Below are 11350 nucleotides of genomic sequence, written 5' to 3'. Positions count from 1 at the left end.
AGTTGTGTCCAACTCTTTGTTGTCCCATGGACTGTAGCCTGCCAGGCTCCTCTGTCCATGGGATTTCCCAGGCAACAATACTGGAGTGTGTTGCCTTGCCCTCCTCCAGGGGATCTTCCCTACCCAGGGATCAAACCCATGTCTCTTGTATCTCCTGCATTGGTAGACAGATTCTTTACCACTAGTGCCACTTGGGAAGCCTTATATGCATACATATATCCCCTCTTTTTTGAATTTCCTTCCCATTCAGGTCACTACTACACTGAGTAGAGCTCCTTGTGCTATAGAGTTGGTTCTTATAGTCACCTATTTTATACATAGTAGTGTATCTGTGTCAATCCCAAATTCCCAATGCATCCCACTTTACCCCCTCTGGAACCAATACATTTGTTCTCTACATCTGTGTCTCTATTTCTGCTTTGGAAATAAGATCATCTATACTTTTTTTCTAAATTCCACATGTATAAGTCAATATATGATATTTCTTTTTTTTCTTTCTGACTTACTCCACTCCATGATAGTCTCTAGGTTCATCCACATCTCTGCAAATGACATGATTTTGTTCATTTTTATGGCTGAGGAATATTCTATTGTAAGTATGTGTTACATCTTTGGGCTTCCCTGGTACCTCGTTTAGTTAAGAATCTGCCTGCAACGCAAGAGACCAAAGTTTGATCCCTGGGTGGGGTAGATCCCCTGGAGAAGGAAATGGCAGCCCACTTCAGTAGTTTTGCCTGGAGAATCCCATGGACAGAGGAGCCTGGCAGGCTACAGTCCATGGGATCACCAAGTGTCGGCCACAACTTAGTGACTAAAACATCACCACCACATCTTTATCCATTCCTGTGTTGATGAACACTTAGGTTATGTCCATGTCCTAGCTATTGAAAATAGTGCTTCAATGAACATTGAGGTGCATGTATCTTTTTGAATTATGATTTTCTCAGAGTATTCTCGGGAGTGGGATTGCTGGGTCATATATTAGTTCTATTTGTATATTTTTAAGGAACATCTATACTGTTCTCTGTAGAGGTTGTATCAATTTACATTCCCACCAACAGTGTAAGAGGGTTCCCTTTTCTCCACATCCTCTCCAGCATTTATCACTTGTACATTTTTTTTTTTTTTGATGATGGCCATTCTGACCAGTGTGAGGTGATATCCCATTGTAGTTTCAATTTGCATTTCTCTAATAATTAGTGATGTTGACCATCTTTTCATGTTGTTGGCCATCTGTATGTCTTCTTTGGAGAAATATCTATTAGGTCTTCTGCCCATTTAAAAAATTTTTTTTATATTGAGCTGCATGAACTGTTTGTATATTTTGATTAATCCTTTGTCAGTTGCTTCATTTGCAAATATTTTCTCCCCTTCTGGGGTTGTCTTTTTGTCTTATTTATGGTTCCCTTTGCTGTGCAAAAGCTTTTGAGTTTCATTAGGTCCTATCTCTGTATTTTGTTATTATTTTCATTACTCTAGGTAGTGGGTCAAAGAGGATCTTGCCGTGATTTATGTCTTAAGATAAATGTCTTCTGCCTATGTTTTCCTCTGAGTTTTATAGTGTCTAGCCTTACATGTAGGTCTCTAATCCATTTTGAGTTAATCTTTGTGTATGGTGTTAGGAAGAGTTCTAATTTCATTCTTTTACATATAGCTGCCGAGTTTCACCAGCACCACTTATTGAAGAGGCGTTCCTTTTTTTTCTTGATGAGTCTGGCTAAAGGTTTATCAATTTTGTTCATCTTCTCAAAGAATCAGCTTTTAGTTTCATTGATCTTTGCCATTCTTTTCTTCATTTCTGTTTAATTTTTTCTGCTCTGATATTTATGATTTCTTTCATTCTACTAACTTTGGGGTTTTTTGTTCTTCTATCTCCAGTTGCTGTAGGTGTAAGGTTATGTTCTTTATTTGAGATTTTTCTTGTTTCTTGAGGTAGGATTGTATTGCTATAGACTTCCCTCTTAGAACTATTCCCTGGTAGCTCAGATGGTAAAGAGTCTGCCTGCAGTGCAAGAGATCCAGGTTCTATCCCTGGGTTGGGAAGATCTCCTGGAGAAGGAAATGGCAACCCATTCCAGTATTCTTGCCTGGAAAATCCCATAGGTGGAGGAGCCTGAAGAGTCGGACATGACTGAAGCAACTTCATTTCATTTCATTTCCCTCTTAGAACTGCTTTTGCTGCATCCTAGGGGTTTTGGGTTGTCATGTTTTTGTTGCCATTTTTCATTGTATTTTGATTTCCTCAGTGATCTCTGTTATTTAGTAGCATATTGTTTAGCCACCATGTGTTTGTGCTTTTTAGTTATTTTCCTGTAGTTGATTTCTAATCTTATGGTGCTGTGGTTGGAAGAGATGCTTGAAAAGATTTCAATTTTCTTAAATTTACTGAGGCTTGATTTGTGACCCAAGATGTGATCTATCCTGTAGACTATTCCATGTGCACTTGAGAAGAAAGTGCATTCTTCTGCTTTCAGATGGAATGTCCTACAAATATCGACTAAGTCTATTTGGTCTAATGTGTCATTTAAGGCTTGTGTTTCCTTATTAATTTTCTGTCTGGATGATCTTCCATTGGTGTGAGTGGGGTGTTACAGTCCCCCACTATTATTTTGTTACTGTCAATTTCCCCTTTCATGACTATTAGCATTTGCCTTCTGTATTGAGGTGCTCCTATGTTTGGTGATCTTTCTGTGTTGTTGGGTGTTGTCATTATAGACATGCCTGAACCGGCTAAGTCTGCTCCTGCCCCTAAAAAGGGCTCTAAAAAAGCTGTGACCAAGGCCCAGAAGAAGGATGGTGAGAAGCGCAAGCACAGCTGCAAGGAAAGCTGCTCCATGTACGTGTACAAGGTGCTGAAGCAAGTCCATCTGGACACCAGCATCTCGTCCAAGGCCATGGGAATTATGAACTCCTTCGTCAACGACATTTTCGAGTGCATCGCTGGTGAGGCATCACGCCTGGCTCATTACAACAAGCGCTCGACTATCACATCCAGGGATATCCAGACCGCCGTGTGCTTGCTGCTACATAGGGAGCTGGCCAAGCACGCCGTGTCTGAGGGCACTAAAGCTGTCACCAAGTATACCAGCTCCAAGTAAATATAATATGCCTTGCCGCTGTTAACGGAGAAGGCAATGGCACCCCACTCCAGTATTCTTGCCTGGAAAATCCCATGGATGGAGGGCCTGTTGGGCTGTAGTCCATCGGGCCGCTAGGAGTTGGACATGACTGAGCGACTTCACTTCACTTATGTTTGGTGCAGAAATACTTACAATTGTTATATCATCTTCTTGGATGATTATATCATCTTCTTGATCATTAGTGTCCTTTCTTGTCTCTTGCAGTAGTCTTTAAAGTCTAATTTGTCTAATAGGAGTATTGCTAGTCTAGCTTACTTTTGATTTCCATTTGCATGGAATATACTTTTCTGTTCCCTCACTTTCAGTCTGCATGTGTCACTAGAGCTGAAGTGAGTGTCTTGTAGACAGCATATACATGGGTCTAATTTTTATATCCATTCAGCCAGTTTGTGTTTTTTGGTGGAAGCATTTAATCCATTTACATTTAAGGTAATTGTTAGTATGTATGTCCCTATTATCATTTTCTTAATTGTTTTGAGTTTGTGTTTGTAGATCTTTTCCTTCTTGTTTGTTTTCTGCCTAGAGAAGTTCCTTTAGTATTTATTGTAAAGCTGGTTTGGCGGTGCTGAATTCTCTTACCTACTTGGTTGCAGGGGGATTGATCTTATCCTCTCAGGTGTCCAAAGTCTTCTGCTAATGTTGAGCAGGTGCTCTGTGAAGACTGTTTCATTTGTAGATGTATTCTTAATGTACTTGTGAGGAGAGACAAATTCCACATCACCCTATTCCACCATCTTGACTCCTCCCTCCCTGCAGGCTTTTAAAAAAAAAAAAATCATTATTTAAAGAAAGGCCCCGTCCCCAACACGCCTGAAGCCTCAGATGCTGTGTGGGAAAACAGTGCCATCTGCAAGTCTCAGTTAAAAAGTTATTCAGGAGAGTTAGCCTTGAAATCAAATTTATTTAATTTTACTTGTATTTTTCTTTTTCTATAAACACCTGAAAGATCTATGAGAAAAATCATCATCTGATGAAGTCTCATAGAGCTTTTTCAATAAGTACAAAATAAAAATTGTATGCACTAAGAAAGCATTGTATCATATATTAATTGTAAGTATGGCCTAATTTCTAGGCCGTGCGATTGATGTCATCTTAGATTTGATGTGTCTACTGAAGACCAGAGGCTGGTGGCAAGTGACACCTATGATGCTTGGTGAACATTCCTGTAAAGGTAGTGGCTCCAGGAGGCTCAATCTTTTCTGAAAGCATGATTCTGGTGCCCCCACCTCCAATCATCAGAATTAGAGGCAAGGAATGTATTTGGACTTGAATTTGGAGCCCTCAAGCATGGTTGTCACATCTTGTATGATCATGGTATCCAGAGAGGAAAGAAGTGTGCTTGCCAAGGATCATAGTGGCAGGTACCCTGCCCACAATGTCTAGGAGAGGGCAGCAGGGAAAATGAAGGGCAATAGGGCTCAGGGCTCTGGGAGCTTACTGCTTTAGCACCTTCCTGGCTTAGGCTGTATGTGTGTTATTGTTGTTGTTGTTCAGTGTCCGACTCTTTGCAACCCCGTGGACTGCAGCACACCAGGCTTCTCTGTCCTTCACTATCTCCTGGAGTTTTCTCAAACTCATGTCCATTGAGTCGGTGATGCCATCCAACCATTTCATCCTCTGTCACCTTCTTCTCCAAAGTATTGGAGCTTCAGCTTCAGCATCAGTCCTTCCAATGAATATTCAGGGTTGATTTTCTTTAGGATTGACTGGTTTGAGCTCCTTCCCGTCCAAGGTTGGGACAAAAAGGATGTGTGGATATTATGAGCCATATAATGGCTATCCAGCCTTGGCTTTGGTTTCTCAGCCCTGAACAACCTGGTCAACCCATGTTACCCTGTTCAGACCTCTCAGGACCCCTGGCCCAGGTCTTGAGATGCTTGTGCTGGCTCCTAGGGTTTCTGAAGGCTCCTAGAGTTTCACATGTGCTTGCTAACTTCACATGCCAAATCTGAGGTTAGGCTGCTTCCTCTTACAGTCCATCCTCTGGGAGTCATCTGCTTGGGGAGGGGGATGTGAAAGGGAGAGACAGGGGGGCATTCTCAAACAGAAAGTCAAGATCAGAGTTGTGTTTCTGAAAGTGTGGCTCACCCAGGGGCCCACATCCACATCATAGAGCCGCCAGCACACTGGATATTGGGTAAGCATGCAGACTTTGGGCTCACCGTCAGGCCTACTGCTTCTGTATGGGATACAGAGCAAGACATGAGAGCTGCCATGATCAAAAAGCATACTAGAGGATTCTTGTGCATCATAGTCTTTGATAAATCCTGGTCTAGGGTTCTTCTACCCTTAGCTGGGAAAGATGATCAAAGGGAAAATGACTGTTCAACAAAAGGGAGGAAATTCCACTGCCAGGGTAGGGGCACTGGGGACCTTTCAGTAACTGAGGGATCTTTTTCTTCCTCTCACAAAAGGACCAACCTCTAATTCCAGGTAGTTCCTCAGCTGCCCTCAACCTCCCAGTGCTCTGGACCATCAGACCCTGGATTCCCCAAGGACCACTCTGGGCCACATGGATGAAGATTCTCAGAGGTAGCTGGAGAGGCACAAGCTGCTCTGACAGCCCTAGACCTGCAAGTTCAGGATCAATAGGCTCTCTTCTTGTTCCACTTCCCCTTCCAGAGTTTGTCAAAAGGACATCAGAGCTTGCCAGGAATGTTCCAAAGTCCAGGGTGAGGGCCATGCTGGTAAGGGTAGAACTTCCATTGTGATAGTTTGCATACTTCCAGGCTGGATGAAAGAAATCAACCCAGAAGCACCCCCTGTGCCACACCATTTACCCCAGACTAGTGTAATTTTTTAGTTGCTGTTGATTGAGACCCTGTTGAACCTAGCTCTGTGCTAAGCTCTTGGCTTGCATTGTCTCAGTCAGTCTTGACAAGGATTTTTGAAACTGAGATTATCATTCCCATGATTTATATGAGAGACCTGAGGCCTGGAGAGGTAAAGTCACTTGCCCAAGGCACCCAGTGAGCAAGTAGAAAGCCTGACTTTGAACCTAGATGGTCTGACTCCAAAGCAGGATGAAGTGAGGAGCAGGCAGAGGTGCTGAGGAGGATGTAAGTGATCAGGAATAGGAGCTAGAGGATAAGCTTGGTGAGGAGGAAGGAGATAGGAGATGGAGTGCAATCTGAGTGAGGTGATGGATGGTATTGGGGTGGGACTCAGGAATAGATCATGGACCAGCTGAGAGTTGAGGAATATGATGGATGGCATTGGGGGCTGTTCTGAGGTCAAGGCCAGGAAGAAGGTGAAGGTCAGAGCTGGGGTTGGAATGGGGAGACTCTGGGGGAGTGATTGGAGCTCTCTAGTGTCACCAGGAGCTGGCCTGGAGTGAGAACCCCACCAGGCCGGGGTTAGAATCAGGATGAGGTAGAATCAGGATGAGGTAATGGTCAGTATAGCAGTCCCCCTTCCCAGCTTTGCACCTCTGCCAACTGTCTTCTTAGGTCTTTTCCATGTTTGCTAGTTTATTGTCTCTCTCCTCCAACCAGAAGGGAATCAGGGCACAGACTTAGTCTTTTTGATTCACCTTTATGTCACCATCATGAGGCAGAATTCATGGAACATAATAGGTGCTCAATAAATGCTCAGGGGCAAGGCTCAGGGGAGTAATGATGGATTAGAACATGGGGTTTGGCTCTCACTAGAGTGTAGGCTCAGGTGGGGTGATCTCCAGGACAAATGAGTTTGAAGGAGGGGTCAGGCCCTGGGAAGAGCTGAAGGGCACAGTGGGGTGCCCTTTGTGAACTCTCAGGTTCACAAAGAGTCCAAAGAATAGAGTGAGGTGTTGGGGAGGAGGTAAGGCTTCAAGGGCTATGGTACAATTCAGTTCAGTTCAGTTGCTCAGTCGTGTTCGACTCTTTGTGACCCCATGAATCGCAGCACGCCAGGCCTCCCTGTCCATCACCAATTCCCGGAATTCACTGAGACTCACGTCCATCGAGTCAGTGATGCCATTCAGCCATCTCATCCTTTGTCGTCCCCTTCTCCTCCTGCCCCCAATCCTTCCCAGCATCAGAGTCTTTTCCAATGAGTCAACTCTTTGCATGAGGTGGCCAAAGTACTGGAGTTTCAGCTTTAGCATCACTCCTTCCAAAGAAATCCCAGGGCTGGTCTCCTTCAGAATGGACTGGTTGGATCTCCTTGCAGTCCAACGGACTCTCAAGAGTCTTCTCCAACACCACAGTTCAAAAGCATCAATTCTTCAGCTCTCAGCCTTCTTCACAGTCCAACTCTCACATCCATACATGACCACAGGAAAAACCATAGCCTTGACTAGACGGACCTTTGTTGGCAAAGTAATATCTCTGCTTTTGAATATGCTATCTAGGTTGGTCATAACTTTTCTTCCAAGGAGTAAGCATCTTTTAATTTCATGGCTGCAGTCACCATCTGCAGTGATTTTGGAGCCCAGAAAAATAAAGTCTGACACTGTTTCCACTGTTTCCCCATCTATTTCCCATGAAGTGGTGGGACCGGATGTCATGATCTTCGTTTTCTGAATGTTGAGCTTTAAGCCAACTTTTTCACTCTCCACTTTCACTTTCATCAAGAGGCTTTTGAGTTCCTCTTCACTTTCTGCCATAAGGGTGGTGTCATCTGCATATCTGAGGTTATTGATATTTCTCCTGGCAATCTTGAGTACAGTTTGTGTTTCTTCCAGTCCAGCGTTTCTCATGATGTATTCTGCATATAAGTTAAATAAACAGGGTGACAATATACAGCCTTGACGAACTCCTTTTCCTGGCTTCAAGGGCTATAGTACAAGAGCTCCTTAAATATATGCCTTCTTGCTGATTTCAGCGTCCACGTAGATGATTCAACTCCTTGGTCTGTCAGTCCATTGACTTTCTCTTCTCTCTACCTATCACAGCAACTTAATTTTCTGGTCATATCCTAATACCCATCCTTATCTGTCACTACCACCCTTCCATAATCGCCATTATATCCTGCTGTCCCAAAGCCAGTTCATTCCTTTTAGTTCTACAAGAACTGCAACAATCCTCCAACTCCAGCCACCACTGGGGACCCTTCAGACAGCCATACTTTTTTTTCTACTGCCTTTTACCAGACCCTGAATCTATCCTTCCCTTCCCTTCTTACCCAGCCTACAATCCAAGATCAGTCATCAAAATCTCTCTTTTGAATCCACTCAAAACTCCTATGTCCCACTCCCGTTTCTTTGTACTCAACTAGCAAAACTCGGCCCTGATAAAATCCAACTTTCCACCTACTCTGTGAAGTTCAACATGACTGGAGAAAACCATGCAGACATGCTGAGTAATTTCACTTTAAACGAATGATCATTAAACCTCAAGTGAGCCCTTAACGCAGCCCAGCAATCATGTTATATTTCCATAGAACATCCAGCTCTCCATCAGCAGCTGATGCCCGTCTCTCACCCTTACTCCCAGCTGGTGGCCTGGTTTCCTGTTTCAATGAGAAAATAGGATGCATCAGAAGAGAGCTGCTCTGAGCTCCAGCATCACCTCTCCCACCTACGTGCATCTTGGCATGTCTCTCTGGCATCATCAACTGTTCCCTCTTTACTTGCTCATTAGCACACATATGTTGCTATGCTGTAATTTCTCCCATATTAAAAAAAAAAAAACAAACACTTTCATGTGGTCCCCATGTACCCCTACAATTACCAGTTTCCCACTTCTCTGCTCTCCTTTACAACACAACTCCTCAAAAGAACTGCCAGTTGCTACTCACTGGCATTTCTTTTTTTCCACTGTAGATTGAAAGCATTCTCAGCTGCCTTGTTTCCCCACGTCTCTCTGGAAATTGCTCTTAAAGGATGGGCTGCCCTGGTGGCTCAGAGGATAAAGCATCTGCCTGCAATGCAGGAGAACTGGGTTTGACCCCTGGGTTGGGAAGATCCCCTGGAGAAGGACTGATCTCCATGTTGCTGTAATTCTTTGTCCTCCTCTTATCTGTCCGGTCAACAGGACTTGAGGAGCATATGGGTCCTTCCTTCTTGATACACTTTCTTCAGTTGTTTCCACTTTCTCCTGGTTTCCCCCACTACCTCATTGATCACTCGTTTATTTGCTGGTTCCTTCTCAGCTATTGCCCTTCTAGATGTTTGCCTGCCCAGGGCTTGGTTCTTGGGTTGCTTTTCTTTTTCTACACTCACTCTTTTGTTGATCTCATCCAGTCTCATGACTTTTAGTATGGATTAGATGCTAATTATTCTCGTATTATATCTCCAGCCTTGATGTTACCCTTGAACTCCAGGCTTCTCTAAACAACACCATTGCCATCTTCCTCAATTCAGTTCGTGTACTTCCATCCTTCTTGTTTCTCTGAATAAAATCCTGAGAGCTGTCCTTGACACCTGTCTTTCTGTCATAGCCTAATACCAATCTGTCATCAAATTCTAGTACTCTACCATCAAAATGGACCCCGAATATGCTTACCTCCTACCACCTCTGCTGCATCACTTAGTGGGAGCCACCATGACCTCGCACCTGGATTATTTCAATTAATCTAGCATGTCCCTAAATAGTCTGTTTCTGCCCTTGTCTCTTTATATCACTCTAGCAGTCGAAGTCCTTACAATGACTTTCAAGGCCCTGCATGATTGCTCGCCACCCCCATCGTGGCATGTCTGATCTAATCCCCTACTATCTTCCTCTCTCACTTGCTCTACTTCAGCACACTGACCTCTTGGTTGACCCTAGGACATGTGAAAACTGTTGCTTCAGGGCAGAGGGTGTTTACATACAGTGGTTGTGGAAGACCTCACTGAGAAGATGGCACTTGAGCCAAGACTCTTCTCTGCTTCATTTTTCTCAACACCCAATATCCTGTATATTTGCCTTCTTTGGAGTTTCTTTTTTTTTTTTTGTCTCAGTTCCATGAGGGTAGGAGTTAATGTTTATTTTGCTGGCTTCTGTAATCCTGCATTCTAGAACAGTCCTTGGTACATATTAGCACTGAGTGAATACCTGACATCTTAGCGTGCAGAGTGCCACAGACTGAGTGGCGTAAACAAGAGATATTTGCTTTCTCACAGATTTGAAGGCCAGAAGTCTGAGATCAAGATGTCATCAGGGTTGATTTATTCAGAGGTCTCTCTTCTTGGTTTGTTAGTGGCAGCCTTCTTCCTGTGTTCTCACATGGTCTCTCTCTGTGTATGTCTACGTCCTGATCCTCTTTTTGTTTAAAAAAAAAAAAACAACTTTTGATTTATTTTTTCATTTATGTATTTATTTATTTTTGGCTGCACTGGATCTTCATTGCTTTGCTCAGGCTGTTTCTAGTTGTGCAGAGTGGGGGACTACTCTTCACTGCAGTGCTCTGGTTTCTCACTGGGGTGACTTCTCTTGTTGCAGAGCACAGGCTCTAGGCACATGGGCCCAGTAGTTGTGGTGCACAGGTTTAGCTGCTTCACAGCATATGGGATCTTCCCAGACCAGGGATCAAACCCATGTCCCCTATATTGGCAGGCAGATTCTTATACACTGAGCCATCTGGGAAGTCTGACTATTTCTTCTTATAAGGACAACAGTCAGATAGGAGTTGACTCCACACTAAAGACCTCACTTTACCTTAATTGCCTCTGCAAAGACCTTGTCTCCAAATATGGTTATATTCTGAGGGGATTCCCTTGTGGCTTAGTTGGTAAAGAATCCGCCTGCAATGTGGGAGACTTGGGTTCAATCTCTGGGTTGGGAAGATCCCCTGGAGAAGGGAAAGGCTACCCACTCTGGTATTCTGCCTTGGAGAATCCAATGGACTGTATAGTCCATGGGTTCTCAAAGAGTTGGACACGACTGAGTGACTTTCACTTCATTTCACTTCAATTCTGAGGGGATTAGAACTTCAACATATGAATTTGAGAGGGGGGTGTAATCCAGTACATAATACTAGATTAATTTATTGATCAGTGTACAGAGATGGATTGAGACACTGATGGAGTAAGGATCAGTGTTAGGCTCAGGAATACAGCAAGGCTTGGTGAGGACATAAGAGATTGGTGGGCAACAGAGCTCATAGGAGCAGTCAATTCTGGGCTGGATGACAATGGGGTAGAGAGTGATGTGCCAGGGTTGAATAAGACTGGAAGAGAGTACTTTTCTCAGCCAAAGGGAGAGGCCATGGCGAGGAAGATGATGGAGTCAATGCAGTTGAGGGGTGAGGAAAGGAGAGACTGGCCAAAGTGGGCAGAAGGGAGGAGGGAAGGAGTCAAAGACTGG

General features: G+C 43.8%; 1 protein-coding gene across 1 annotated transcript; it reads left to right on the top strand.

Annotated features, from left to right (window-relative positions):
• Window positions 1-2694: 2694 nt before the first annotated feature.
• LOC147341153 (histone H2B type 2-E-like) lies at window positions 2695-3098 on the top strand. The gene has a single exon (XM_086389005.1). The coding sequence runs from the start codon at window positions 2718-2720 to the stop codon at window positions 3096-3098; it is 381 nt and encodes a 126-aa protein (XP_086245131.1). The 5' UTR covers window positions 2695-2717.
• The last annotated feature ends 8252 nt before the right edge of the window (window positions 3099-11350 follow it).

The sequence above is a fragment of the Bos grunniens genome, chromosome X (genome assembly GCF_055505025.1).
Source record: "Bos grunniens cultivar Pamir isolate PY7600 chromosome X, Bosgru_T2T1.0, whole genome shotgun sequence".
NCBI lineage: Eukaryota > Metazoa > Chordata > Mammalia > Artiodactyla > Bovidae > Bos > Bos grunniens.
This window is presented reverse-complemented; position numbering and strand designations above follow the sequence as displayed.

What these genes read in the sequence shown, in the direction of transcription:
- LOC147341153 (XM_086389005.1), top strand. Translation starts at nt 2,718, where the DNA reads ATGCCTGAACCGGCTAAGTCTGCTCCTGCCCCTAAAAAGGGCTCTAAA.